This window comes from Oryzias melastigma, linkage group LG4 (assembly GCF_002922805.2).
Source record: "Oryzias melastigma strain HK-1 linkage group LG4, ASM292280v2, whole genome shotgun sequence".
In the NCBI taxonomy this organism is placed as follows: Eukaryota; Metazoa; Chordata; class Actinopteri; order Beloniformes; family Adrianichthyidae; genus Oryzias; species Oryzias melastigma.
This window is the reverse complement of record NC_050515.1, coordinates 892,062-906,462: the sequence shown is the minus strand read 5'-3', so window position 1 is coordinate 906,462 and position 14,401 is coordinate 892,062. Positions and strand designations below refer to the sequence as shown.

General features: G+C 43.1%; 1 protein-coding gene across 2 annotated transcripts in view; it reads right to left on the bottom strand.

Annotated features, from left to right (window-relative positions):
* Positions 1-1,652: 1,652 nt before the first annotated feature.
* Positions 1,653-14,401, bottom strand: part of nhsa (Nance-Horan syndrome a (congenital cataracts and dental anomalies)) — a 63,106-nt gene continuing 50,357 nt past the window's right edge. The window contains exons 4-9 of one of the 2 annotated variants that reach the window (XM_024279070.2): positions 14,205-14,267; positions 12,756-12,948; positions 10,966-11,097; positions 6,205-8,901; positions 4,784-4,907; positions 1,653-4,711 (exon numbers count right to left, since the gene is read on the bottom strand). In XM_024279070.2, coding sequence (XP_024134838.1) covers positions 4,093-4,711; positions 4,784-4,907; positions 6,205-8,901; positions 10,966-11,097; positions 12,756-12,948; positions 14,205-14,267 — 3,828 coding nt within the window. In that variant the 3' untranslated portion in view covers positions 1,653-4,092. The remainder of the gene's footprint in view (positions 4,712-4,783; positions 4,908-6,204; positions 8,902-10,965; positions 11,098-12,755; positions 12,949-14,204; positions 14,268-14,401) is intronic. The other variant, XM_024279071.2, reaches the window with a different exon arrangement.

The window sequence follows — 14,401 nt, the reverse complement described above, 5'->3', positions numbered from 1 at the left end:
GCCGTTTTGGTCCAGTTGTTCCGCTCCGAGCATGGAGTCTATTCAGACTGAGGAAACTCAAAGCAAAGCGGAGCTCAGTCCAAATAAAAACACCTGAAAAGATGGGGTCAAAAGGCGGTTCCTGGTGAGGGTGGTGTTTAGGTACACACTGTGTAGGATTCCAGTTTGTTGAGAGGAAAACAATGAGGGGCAACTTAAGGTCTTCAGTTCAGAAGCATGCTTTTCAACTGTGGGAAGCTGGAGTTTGTAGAGAAGGCTTTCATGTCCCATGTTTGTGCAGGCTCAGCACAGTGGGGTCCTATGGGTTTTGAACCAAGGCCTTTTTGCTATGAGTAGAGAGTGCTAACCACTACACCACCTCACTGCTTTTCCTCTCAGTGGAATCCAAAGATATCAGCTCCCTCTGGTGCTCAGAGGAGGTTCTCTTCAGCGTTTCACTAATCATAGACCAAACCCCCTTTAGAGACCTTTTTATTTGCAAATGTCAATGTCAGTGTCTATATGTGTGTTTGACTGTGTGTGTTAAATCACATTAAACCCTTCAGAGGGTAGAAAAAGGCTTTGAATCTAAAATTAAAGTCTGAGTTTTCTCAACTTAAAAAACAAAACAAAACAAAAACAAAAAAACTAAGAAACAAAAAATAAATCAAATGTGTTAAATAAAAAAAGCATCTGGCATTTTGCTTCAAATTTTCTTTGACTGCAGATGAGAAAATGAGTCCAGGATTTGATTGGTAGACTTTAAGTCATTCTGGACATGCTGGAAAGTAATCTAAAATAACATAACAAGTTTGTTTACTTCTTCTTTTTCAAATAATTTTCCTTTTCTGACCATATGGTGTAGTGTGGGGAAAAAAAAGCTGAAATGTAATTCACTGGATGTGAGTGTAATACAACCTCAAAAAGGCAGTAAATAACGACACAGATTTAAAAGATAATTTTCAGGCCCAAAAAAAGTTTAAACTGTAGAGTTATTGCTTGAACATCTTTTTTTCATTTGCACGTTAATTTATCTATTTGTCAGAATACATGGTTATGTTTGTCTCTGTTATATACAATACTTTACATGTAACATTTAAAAGTAAGAAGTTTCCAAACATGCATTTCTGCATTGATGCATAGAATATTTGTTTTTTGATTTTTTGCAGTTGCTTTTATGATAAATATGCTTCAGTTTTTCTATGGAGTTATAACTATGCCAAAAGCAATACTTGAACATTCTTTTTTCTAGAGCTGCTTTACAAAATGAGCTGCTTAGCTTGTAGTGCCTCATTTGGACTGAGGGTGGCAGCGTCCACAACACATAAGGCCATTCCTGTCAACATCCAATAAAAAATGTGTTTTTAATGTGTTTGTGTGGCCTTTTTCTCATGATGAAGGACATATATAAAGAAACTTGAACTTAAATTTGCATTTCTGAGCATTTTTTTAATTGAAATTGTTGTGAACAAGAGTAAATGAAAAAAAAGACTGTTTGAAAAATAACTTTTTTGTGACACTGGGTGTCTTCACTCTGATGCATCCATTTGTGGACGGTTATGTTTTTCTTTTCCTTTCTATGAATCTATGTCCAACAAATTGTAATTATTATTAGAGTAATTGAAGGAACCTAGAGGAGAGGAAGTATCAGCACAGACAGAACCAGCTGTGTTTGAAGCAGTCACATTTATTCACCTGTTCATACACTTGATTTATTATGGGATTTCCACAAGGTTTACTGAAAAATAAATACAAGACAATGTGTTCCACAACTCAGAAATGTACAAAGGTGTGAAATCAATGTAAACTTTGAAAAAAAAAGAAGTATTTTCTTTTTACATTAAAAACAATTCAACAACCTCTGCAGCATTTCCAGAGAAGCTTGTGTATTTACAAGTTTGTACATAAAAAAGGACAAATGATAGCTGACAGTACAGTGTACAAACCCCCCAGCAAACAGTTTGGAATCATTCTCACTGGAGATTGATGGATGCTTGAGCTGAAACAGAGGAACATGTTAAAAACCAAAATCATTTTAGCTTTGTTAGCTTCTCAGACTCGTGTGCTATAGCTGGATAGAAGCTAGCTTAAACTCATTAAGAAGAGCTGGAAAACAAACAAATTTGAGGAACTTGTTGTCCATATCTATGATATGTTTTTATCAATAAAGGACATTTCAACTTAAATATAAATTGCAGAATACACTTTGAGCTATAAAAAGAGCTGAAATATGTGTACGGTCCTTAACCTGGAGTGTATGGATAAAAGCTAACACGTTTTTCGTGTCGCATTTTTTTTCACAAATGCAGATCCAAACTTTTCTGACTGAATTTTTTTTGACTGTCTTATATTTTGCTTGCTTCTAATTATTGAAAACAGAATTTAAATTTAAATGTTTAACTGATGAGATTTTAAGTCAAACTCTGAGTTAGGACAGCCTCTACTTCCACCTACAAGTTCAAAAATTTGACCTTGGAATGAAGCCCTGTTACCTGTTTCTATGGAGAGTCGTTTAGGACAAAATTATTTTTTTCAGTGTTTCTTTCGTCCTGCTGGGCGACATGGTGAGAACACTGTAATCAAAGAGATTTGTAAAACGATTGGAAAAAAAGAACACACATCAGCGTGATCACTATCACCTCAAGTAGCTTATGGCTGTTCACAATTCATGACATCTCTTCTTTACTTTTGTATCAAAGATAAGATCAAAACTTTTTTTTCCAAAACTCTTATTTAAATGACCCGTTAAGCTTGATTTGACCTCCCATTCCTCAAAAATAACCTCAAATATCCCTGGAAGACTCAAGAATGTTCTTCTGGGATTCGAAAGTTAATTTGACAGTTTATTTTTGTTTGTTCAATATTTGGTTAACAGTGGCTAAAAAATATTAAATAAAAATATTAAGATTAACAATAATAGAAAACAAATTTGACCATATTTGACCCAGTGGGTTTTCCAGGGATATAGTACAGTTTTATTTGTTATTGACTAAATGAATCTGACAATTAAACAAATGAAAAACTTTAAAATTAAATAATTCATTCTGTCTTAGTGAACCTTTTCCTGTTGTATTATATTGAATATATATAATCTGATTGGAAATTCGACAAATATACTCATACAGATTAAGAGTTGCTGCAGTGGGATTATCTGGATAAAATATTTCATCAAAAATACCTGTGATTCATTGCATAAGGTTTTGTTTGTGCTTGTTATAAAAAAATAAATACAAAACTTTGAAAAGGTTTGATGGGGAAAGCATTGAGGAGCGTTTGGCACTGAAAGCTGCTAAAATGCCCAAACTGTCATCAGATATGATGACCTGGCTCCGTTTTTACAACCTGACCGTCACTTTTGTCTCCTGCTGGTAAAGTAAGGCCTCCTCCTGAGCACTTTCCACTCGCCTCTGTCAACAATTCACAAACACACCAAATCAGCAAACCGGTAAGTTCCTCAAACACCTGACCTTCTGAGTCCCTTTTGTCAGCTTTGATCACCTGCTCACGCCCCCATGTTCACACCTGCCCCCTTCCTGTCTCCACAGGTTGTTGTGTTAGTGTACTGAATGATCATTTTCACGTTTTTGGAGAATTTTTGGTGATTATTATTATTTTTTTCAAGGGGGGACGCTAAAACACGTTGCTGGAAATGCAGTTTTCCAAAAACATGAACATAAACACCAAAGGTTTACAGCTCAGAGTCTGTCGTGGCGTTCAGGAGGGAAGGGCTCACAGATTTGGTATGACTCTACAAGTGTGTCATTGCATAGGTATTCACAGAATACATATATTTGATAAAAAAACTAAAAAGAAGGTCCAGAAGGAAAAGTTTCCCGTTTTGGGAAGAATCTACAGAAAAAGGTGAGTGTGCTGTTAAAGGAAGGCAACCAGGAAAAAACAAAAGTGTCTTTAAAAAACAAAAATATTCCTTTGTTCATTTTAAATAATCTTGTTTTCAACAGGATGCTTCTGTTTCTGTTGACAACTCTCCTATTTTGTAGAAAAGTCTTCCCAAACAAAAGAGTACCCAGTCCAAAACCTCCTGGCGTTTCTGTAGAAATATTTCATATTCCACTCAGGTCTGTTTGTGTGGTTTCGTCCCCCGTCCCTCTCCTACGTGGACCCCTGGGACGAGCGGTCGTCGTGGGGGCTCCCGTCAGAGTTCTCCGCCTCGCCCTCGGAGATGGCCTGCATGGGGGTGGAGTACATCCTGCTGCGCACGCTGTAGCGGCTGCTGCTGGCAGGCGGGGGGATCCTGGAGCGGCTCTGCCGGGAGGCGGCAGCTGTGAAGAAGGATTTCGGGGAGAAGCTGTCAGCGTTGGCTTTGGGGTAGGGGCTGGAGAGCTGGTCCAGAGCGGGCGGCAGCAGCGGGGAGGCGGGCTCCATCGCCTGCCTGGGGGACTCTGTCAGGAAATCTGCAGGAGGTTTAGGAGTCACGGGGCTCTTGAGGATCTCGGCAGCCGACATGCGGTAGCTGGAATCGGAGCGGCTTCCCTTCCTCAGCAGGAGCAGCTTGAACTCCTCGTTGGAGGTGCTGGACTTCTTGACGCTCCTGTAGATGGGACTAGACACTTTATGGAGACTGGGTGGGGTCGCAGCAGAAGGGGGCGATGGCAGAGGGGGTGGTGAGCCGCCGGTGCTGCCAGGTGGCGTGTTTCCCGAGGCGGCACCGAGGCGGCTCCTTCCGCCCAGCTCGGTGGAGTCCTTCCTCCCCAACACCTTCCTCTTAGACCTGGGGAGGATGAAGCTCAGGTGAGGACCCCTGCAGATGCCGGCACACACAGATGACTGTCCTTAAACTCACCTGTGAATCATGGCAAACAGATCCTCCGTGGTGCGGGACTTGGTGGGCGACACAAACACGCTGTCCTCCTCAGGTCTAGACTCGTCATGCAGTGGAGACACGGAGCTGTCGCTGAGGGAGGACTCTGCAGACAGGAACAACATACTTTCAGAAAAAATAAACACTTTTTTATAAAAAAAAACCTTGAGGAAACATCAAAAATAAACTAGATATATGGCATTCCCTGTGATAATTCCAGTGTGAAGGCCGTGAATGTGGCTGCTGAAGATTCTAGACCTGATAGCTAAAAATGCTAAAGCCGAAAGCTTGCTAAAATATGTCCAATGTTGCCAAAACAGCTAGTATAATGCTAAAATGTTAGCTGAACTCCAAAGTAGCAAAAACAAACAAAAAAAAACTGGAAAAATGTCAAACAAAAACAGCTAGCATAATGCTAAAATATTAGCTAAACTCCAAATTCGCTTAAAAAACTGGAAAAATGCCTAACAAAAACAGTTAGCATGTTGCTAAGATAAAATGTAAATTCCAAATTACCATAAAAACCCAGTAGTTGCTGAAAATGTTAAAGTTTGAATGGTGTCTCTGGCTGAAAGTGTGCGGAAGTTCACAAGTTTCAAAGTGCACAATGTTTTTGAAGGATTTGAGCAATTTCTCATTCATTCATTTTGCTCAATATTTCAAGACGCTTTTCTCCTTTAAAATATACTGGAATTACGTCGATCATGTTAACAATTGAAAAGTTACAGTGTGTTAAAGATTTTGTCTTTTAACAATCATCTGCGACGTCTTAGGTGTTAAAGGGTTAAAAAAACGTCAAAACTTCAATGTCATCATCAGGAATGTCCCATAGTACCTACCTTTTCCAGTTTCCTCTCTTGTTCCATTTTATTTTTTTATTTTTTTTATTTCTGAAAATTACTTTTCTGTTTACCAAAATGTTTTATTTTTCTTTTGTTCCATTTTTGGAATTGTAATGAAATGTAATGTAATTTTGAAATGTAAAGTTTATTTATTTATTTTTTTTCCTTTATTAATTGCCATTATGATCTTTAATATGTTTTTACTTTAGGGCCACCGTAGTCCCAGTACAGAATGCACTGAGTTTGCTAAGAGGATCTTTGTTTTTATTTTATATAAATAGGACTCAGGTTCAAACTTTGAGAGTTTAAAGAGAAGAGAAAAGTGTGGATATGTTCATAAGTGTCTGAGTAAAGTGTATGCAGCGTGTCGTGTGTAGTTTTAAGGCATTAAACTTCTGTAAGGAGTGTGAAAAATGCTCCTTTGCTGAACGAGGGACGACTGTAAACTTTGATGAGTTCTGGTTTTCAGTGTCTGTAGTTTTTGTTGGTTTAGTTTTAATCTCAGTGAAATGTTGACTCTGATGTTTAGTGATATAGAAACAGAGAAGTGTGGGACGTTACCTTTACTGAAGGAGTCCTCCCTCTCAGCTGTGGACTCCTCTCCTCCGTCCTGTGAGGCACTTTCAGCTGAAACCCCTGATGAACTGTTTTCTGCCTCGCTGTCCCGTGAAGCCTCCAGCTGTCCGTCTGCAGCAGGCACTTTGTCCAGACTGCTGCATCTCTTGGGGGAGCTGTGCAGGACGGGAGGAGACGGACACGGGTCTCCTGCGGGAGGCTCGGCGAGCTCCTGTGGAGCCTCTGAGTCTGCGGAGCTGATGGAAGTGTCTGCAGACTCTGCGCACATCTCTCCTTCATCACTCCAGGATCTCTCGAGGATTTCTGCGTCTTTCAGGTCCGAGCTCGGTTCTGGCCGCAGCCCGACTGTAGTGTTGCTCTCCTCTTTGTCCCGCTGGTTGAGAGTCTCGCTCCTCAGCTCCTCACTTGAGGTAAATGTTGACTTCTTTGTGGGTAAATAAGGATGAATTTGGTGGTTTAGTGAAGGACTTTTGAGCTCAAAAGATCTACTGCTGGAGAGTTTACTGGAGGAGATCCTGACCGCTCCCTCCTCGTTCTCCTTGCTGACGGTTCGGAGCTGCACGGAGTTCAGTACGGAGGGGGTGATGAGCAGGGGGTGGGCATTAATCTGTTCTGAGTTTGGAGGTTTTGCTGAAATGGAAGCGTTTTGTTTGTTCTCGTGAAGGTTTTGCTCCACACTCCTGCAGGCTGAGGCCTTGCTGTTCCCACTGTGAAGGGCACTTAAGTCGAGGTGGGAGGGGGGAGTCACTGGCAGCTCCAGATCCCTCTTCGAAGTGACTCCGTCCCTGCCGGACTGGGTCTGAAGAGACAGAGACGACAGGGAAGACTTCCTCTCTGGGACTTTGGGTTTCCTCTTCGTTCCTGCGGGTGACAGCGGCCCGGGAAAGAAGGTGTTAGGAAAGGAGGAGGTGGGGGTTTCGGACTGGCTGGAGTAGCCGCTCGATGGGCTGGCCAGGCCAGCTAATTTTTCCGGAGACGTCAGCTTGAACTCCCCCTCCACCGATGGAAGCGAGGGGGTGGTGGACCTGGAGCCGGACTGGGACGCTTGGGACTCTGAGCCCTCCTGAGACTTCATGCACTCGATGACGGTGGTGCCGGTGGCCGTGCTGGAGTTGGACAGGGATCGGTACGGATCGCTGGATTTATAATCGTTCAGGAGCCACAGATCCACCTCATCTGACTGAGCTATGCCACAATCTCTGAATAAACGGGCGTCAGAGGAGCCATAGAGGCCACAACCGGGCAGAGTTGAGCCCTCGACCCCCCAGGCCACCAACGGCTCTTTGATCTGTGAGGAGTTTTCGTAGGAGCCAGACAGCAGGAGCTGCAGCTTCCTCTCCTTCGAGGTCAAAGGAAGTCTCTGAAAGATCTTTGGTTCTGACGTGTCGGGGATGCTTCCCTCACTGCATATTTTCCTTAAGGAGGAGCTCCTCTTTGGCGGAGACGGCTTCACCTTTGGTTTCCGTAAGGACAGGCAGCGCCTCCCGAGGGTCAGGTGGGGGCTGGAGTCAGACAGGCCGCAGTCTGAGGGTGCATAGCTGTAGGTGAAGCTCCTGCTGCCCTTCAGGCCGCAGTCAAAGTGCATGGAGGTGTAGTAGCCCTCCGTGTCCACGGAGTAATGGGAGACGGTGTCGGCTTTCTCCGAGGGGGGTTTGTCGGAGAAGCTGCTCTCACAGGTGGCCATGCTGGTGAAGCTGGGGCAGCCCAGGCTGCTCTCCGCCTCCCTGCTCGGCTCGGGGCTGAAGCCCTGCGAGTGGGGCGGGTCGGCGTGGGGGTAACCCCACTCCCCTTCGATGGGCGTGCCAGCTCCCACTTCCTCTAGGATATCCATGGCGGTGGAGGAGAAGGAACCCACCCGCTGGGTCCTGAGGCCCTGGTAGTGGTCCAGCATGAAGCCGGTGGCGTCTTCGGCGGCGTGAGAGGCGGCGTTCAGCGACAGCTCTGAGTCACAGTGGGAGGAGCTGGTCAGGGGCGGGGAGGCTGCAGGGGGGATAGTTTCGGATGTCTGGGAGGGGCAGGTGGAGCTGCTCCCGCTCCAGTTCCCACTGGAGGACTGGTGGTCCTCCTTATGGTCCATCTGCCCCCCCAGGCCCCCCGCAGCGGAGACGGAGTGCACCGGGCTGCTGAAGGTGTCCGAGCTGGAGGAGATCTCACAGCTGCTGCGGGGCAGTTGGCCTCGGCTTCGCTCCATCCAGCAGCGCTCTGGACTGTCCGACAGCTGCTTGTACTTCCGGTGCTCTGGTCCAGCCTGGTCGTCCGTGCTCTCCTCTTCCTCCTTCAGGATCCTCTCCCGGTGTCCCGCCATGAAGTCCTCGGTGTTGAACAGGGAAAGCTCCTCCTCATTGTCGCTGTTGTTCTGCTCATCGTCCATCAGCCGGCTGGTGTCTCTGGGCAGACTCCGAGAACGCAGCTGAGCTCCGGGCGCAGAGAACATGCCGTCACCGCCGTCCGCCAGGGAGGAGATGTTTCCTGCGGAGTGGGAGAGCAAGAGGGAGATTCCCTGACCCCTCTGGCTCCTGATCTTCCTCCGAGACGGCGCTCCTGAGATCAGGAAGTCTTCTGTCTGGCAGCCTGAGTCTCTGGTGGTTAGATGGGTGCTAATCTCTTCGCGTGAGGGGGTGAGGTCGAGGCTTGCGTGAACGATCACCGTTCGCTCTCTGGAACCAGGGGACTCGTCAGAATCTGTGAAGAGAAGACCGTTTAGACCGGGGGGCTCAAACTCAATTTACTTTAGGGTCACTGAAGGCTGAGTCTGGGCGTATGGGGTTCCATTTGTGCCAAAAATATGTTTTTGCGTCCACTGTCTATATCTTTGGTCCATTGTTTGTCTACTGAACAAGTTTATTGAACATTTGTTCATGTCTATGTACTACTGATCAATATCTTCTGCACGTCCTGTGAAACGACAGGAGCTAATGATGCTAGCAACTGTTGCTAAGGACTTTTCTGACCCAATGACAAAAGCAAATGCAAAGTTTTAAGCATGAAGCTGAAACATCACAAAGCAAATACAAGCTATTATCAAAGTAGTGTGGGAATGCAGAATTGCTTTGTAGTACATAGACATGAACAAATGCTCAACATAGTGGATGCAAAAACAGACATATTTTTGGTACAAATGGAATCCCATACTTACTGGCTGCAAGTTACTGATAAAAGTGCGTGCAAATAGCCATTTTCTAAAAAAAGAAAAAATAAAGGTAAGGAACTCCTTAATAGGGCTGGGTATCAATTATAATTTCCATAAACATTTCGATTCGATTTGATTTACAAGAGCCTGAATCAATTCGATTCGGACTTTTTTCAATTTTTCTATTCAATTTTTAGTTTACACAGTCATACACATTTGTTTAGAAATACATTAATGTTCTACAAAATGTTTTGAATATATTTATACTAATCTGATACAGTTCACATGCTGTAAAATATATTAGTGAATTAATATTGAGATTTTTAAATAACATACAGTGTTTTATGGATTCTCAAACACAGAAGCTTCAAAAATTGTTCCGCTTCTCCTGGAGGACGTTTCAGTTTGGCCACTAGGTGGCGATCACACTATAGCATTACACTTTTTTTCCAGAAGAAGAAGAAAGTATCTGCCAAAAACTGTTTTAGACCAAAAATGTTTACTTTAAGAAATATTTCCATAAAAGAGTTTCATACCTGTGAGTTTATAAAGATGTTAATTTAGTCAGCAATGTATGTTTGGGTCGACCGAGTGTTAGCGTTAGCCGTCCTATGGGAAATTCCTTTAAACACTAGCATCAAGCTAGCAGACTATGTGCTAAATCGATTCATATTTTTATGAATTGATTATTGATCTATTAGGCTTAAATCAATTCAAACCAATTCATCAGTTTTATTAACTCAGCCCTATACTGGTCAACGTCACGCCCCCAAGAGCTTTATACCCCACCGTGATTGGTTGGTTGGTCAGGTCTGCACACAGCACTATAAAAGTGCTCGTCATACAAAACTTGCGAGCTGCACAAACATTAAACTTTCATACTAAGGCGGGGGGCCACAAAATATTAACTTTAGGGCCACTAGTTTAGACAGAGAGCAGAGAGAACACTCGACAGCTCTTTGAAGACTTTACATTCTACAAGAATTCAGAAAAATAATAAAGGATTCTGGTTTGATTTAAAGAACATTTTGTTCCGTTAAACAAATCATTTTGTTTACACAAGTCTGGTTTTAGTTTCAGAATTTGGAGTTTGTCGACAGAACTTTGGTTTTGCTTTGAAAACCTTTCAGAACTTTTGGTTTGTTTGAAAAATTCTGTTTTTTTTACATAATTCTGACTTTTTTAACTGTACCCTGGTTTCTTTTCAGAAATGCTTTTTATTTTTTTACATAAATATATTTAATTTTACATGAATGTATTCAGGAATTATAATCATTTCTGAAATAGCAAGTAACACATCCCTAAAAACACCCAGCATGACTTCTATTACAGCAGTCATTAATCTTTTAACACTGGAGCTCCAGTGTTTATGTTCTTTAATTTACTTTAATTTTGGAATTGTTAGCATGATCAATGTTATTCCAGTAGATTCTGAAGGAGAAAAGCGGCTTATCGAGCCGCTTTTCTCCTTCAAAATCTACTGGAATAACGTTGATCGTGTTAACTGTTGAACAGTTACAGTTTGTTAAAGATTTTGTGTTTGAGCTTCACATTAAAGGGTAAAAAAGCAGAATGAAACATGCAGACTTTGCGACAGACACACAGAAACGGCGTACCTAGATCCGGGTGCACCTGTCTGGGAACGCCGGCCACAGTCCTGCGTCTCCTCAGCTTCCGTCTCCTCTGTAGCACGGACTGCGAGTGAACCAGCGAGCAGCGCACACTAGCATCTCTGTCAAAGCCGACCCCTGCACAGAGACGGACATGTGAGGAATCTTTGTGCGGTTCCTTCTGTAACTCTGTCACGTAAAAACATCAAAGCTGGACTGGAGTGTCTTTCTGAAAATAGCAGAGCTCTGAAGGCGAGGCGACACTAAGACGAAGCCGAGATTTAGGATGAGGAGAAACTGAAAACTGACTTTTCTGGTTTAAAAATGAATCCTGCTGTGAAGTTTCTGCTCCGTCTAGCTCCTCACATCATGACCGTCATGTGACAGCAAGCTGGGACTTCCAGCGTTTGAGGGACCCGTCCTATAATGAGCATTTCTTAACCTCAGTTGGCTCCGGCTGTGTCAGCCAGATCAACAGTAAATAACATCAAGCGGATCCATTCAGCGGCATGAGCGCGGCTGATTGGTATTCCTGTGGCGTCCTCTGGATTCTTCACAACCACGGGAGCGGGGGGAAAGTTAACCGGGCTGCACTTTGAAGCAGCATCAGGACTCATCAACATTTTTTACAATCACTTCTCAAATTTAAGCTTCTAATTAACCACAAATTTTGAGTTTTCCATGACAAGGATTTTGGAAATAAACTTTCAAAATAAAGGTCTACAGAAAGGTGTTTCAAATTCAAGAAATGTTCCTACCTTCACTTTTTAAAGTCCCACTCCGATCATTTTTTCATCTATTTTGAAAGCATTCCTGGAGGTCTTTTAACTACGATTAGCCAAAATAAATTAAAAAACCTGTGTTGTATTAGGACATAGTTTCTACAGAGTGGCAGTAATTCACCTCTGAGTTTTATTGGTGCAGAGCAACTCCGCCCCTCTTCCCCACCCTGAGCAGAAAAGCTTGTGACCCGCCCACCGGATTTCCTACGTCACAAATATGCTCTTTTTCCAACAATTTGAATATATAAATTTGTAGAAAGGAAATTTTCTTCAAAATATGTCCTCCATCATCAGAAAAATGTAAAAAACGCAAAAAACACTTTTTTGTTATCAGAGTGGGTCTTTAGAACTACAAACTTTTAATATTCCCAAAGACAAACTTGGTTTTCCGTCTGTCCGTTGAGTCTGTTACGATAAGCAAAAACCATTTTACCTTTTTAAATAAAAAAAGCAATAATTAAAAATATATTTGCTGAAAATTTCCTCTTTAAATTATCCTTAAAACAAATGAACCTCAAACTTTGACAGGTGTAAAGAAAAGTGGCTTTTAAATGTTTTTTAAGATTAAAAAAGAAATTCTACATTATTTTTTAGTCAAATCTGATGCTTGTTTAAAAAAATGTAAAAAACAGTATTATAATTTTTTTTATCACATTTGAAACCTCACTTAAAAGTCTTAAACGCTTACAGAAACATTTCATAATTTTTTGGCCTTCTTGAACAAAAATATTCAGAGATTCTATTTTATTTAATTACATTTGCGCATATTTTAATCAACACCACAAAAAATTAAATTAATAAAACGAAGGCTTTTTATTTGTTGGTGTGCTGCAGCAGGTTGGAAAGATTTGTCATGAAAACTATGCTAGTAAAAAAAAAATCCAAAATTTTTTTTTTTTAATTTGAATAATTCAGTAAATGTTTCTGCAGAGTCGTTCTAACTTTCACTCCAAAAGAAGTTGAAACACCGTGACTCTAAAACAAAGAGACCGAGAGGGAAAGCATGAAATTTACCGGTCACATTAATAGGGATGATGCATGAGCTGATGACTTGGGAGCTGCTTTTCATTCTCTCCTCTGGGGTGGGCAGCGGCAGAGCTCTAGACCAGTTAGTCTGCTTGTCCAGAGTGGAGGGGGTGTTAGGGATGGGAAGCTTAGACCGGTGACCTAGAGCCACCCCGTCAGTGTCGGGGTCAGAGCGTGCAGCCTGCAACAGATGGATATTTGCATGGTTAGGAGGTTAACGTGAGGCGAACGTGAACAGAGAAAGGAAAGCAAAAAAAAAAAAAACTCAGCTTCAGAGAGGAAATGAGTGAAGTCAGGGATCATACTGGGATTGTCAAAGTTTGAGAAGAAACAGATTAAATATATATGGATAGATTAGAGTCTTTTTTTTAAATCTGCAGTCAGATTCAGAAACAGAAGCAAAACACAAATCCTCGCAGTCGCTGAGTTTTCTGTCAGGGCGATTGAATGAAGTGAAAAGCATGCTTCTGAAAGGGTCAAGTCATGCAAAAAAGAACACAAAGACACAAATGAGTTTAAAAGGCGTCAACATCCAAACCGCCGGAAACTTTGAAGCTTTTATCCATAATAATAATAATTCAGTTTTGGTAAAAAACAGTAGGGATGGACCTCCAGTCCGCCTCCTCTCTGAGCTATGATTCCCTACGCAGTGACAACTCCACAGGAATGTCTTCATGAAGGAATTCCTCCACAGCCCCCCCACCCCAAAACCTCCCATCTACCACATCTACAGCTGCATCTTCTTCCTGCAAAACTTCAGATCTTACCTCATCTTTCCGCACGTAAACTGGAAGTGATACTTAAGATGAACTGCCCCCCCCTCCACAACACGCCGAGCCCTGTCCCGCCCTCCCTCCCTGAAGAGGTAGCCCTCCAGCCTTTGTGCTCTCTGTTCCCAGCAGACCAATGAGACCCCGTCCACAAAAGAAACCTGTTTCCTTGGAAACTTCTCCCAACTTGTTAAAAAAAATCAAAGAGGGAGCACTTAAGCTGATTTGTTTGGAGAACAGAGAAGAGGTTTTAGGAGTGTCTGGGGGGGGGCTGAAAGTGAGACCAGAAGAAGAATGGAAAGCAGAAAGAAGGAGTTATGTTTGTTCCTGTCCGCTCCCAAGAATGACATGTTAGTCTGCAGAAAAAGAAGCTGCGCAGCCGGCCGACCGCAGCACAGAGGCATCATGGGTAGTTGCAGGCGTGAGCTTCCAGAAGTCCACCCTGTCATTAGAGAAACCTCCCCAGTAGCTGAGCCCGTGGCTTTCTCACAAACATTCCTCGCATGTCTGCAGCGGCGTGGCGTTAGCGGCGTGGAGGAGGCGTCCTGCAGCGTCCCCACGCCCCCAGCGGGGTGAAACTCGGAGCCATGCATTTGAAACGGCCTCGTTATGCAGATCAGAGAGCAGACAGGACAGGTGAGGCGGGGAGGGAGGGGGGGACCGATACCTTTCTGCTCCAGGGGGAGAGGCGGCAACATTCGGTGGGGGAGGAGGAGCGGGTGGGTTGGAGCTGGGTGGAGGTAAGAAAAATAAAACGACACAAATGACAGAAATGAACACAAACGCAGAATCACACATGAAAACAACAACAACACAGGAGAGACTCTGGGCCCAATGACTCATTTAAACCCGTCCATGCGGTTC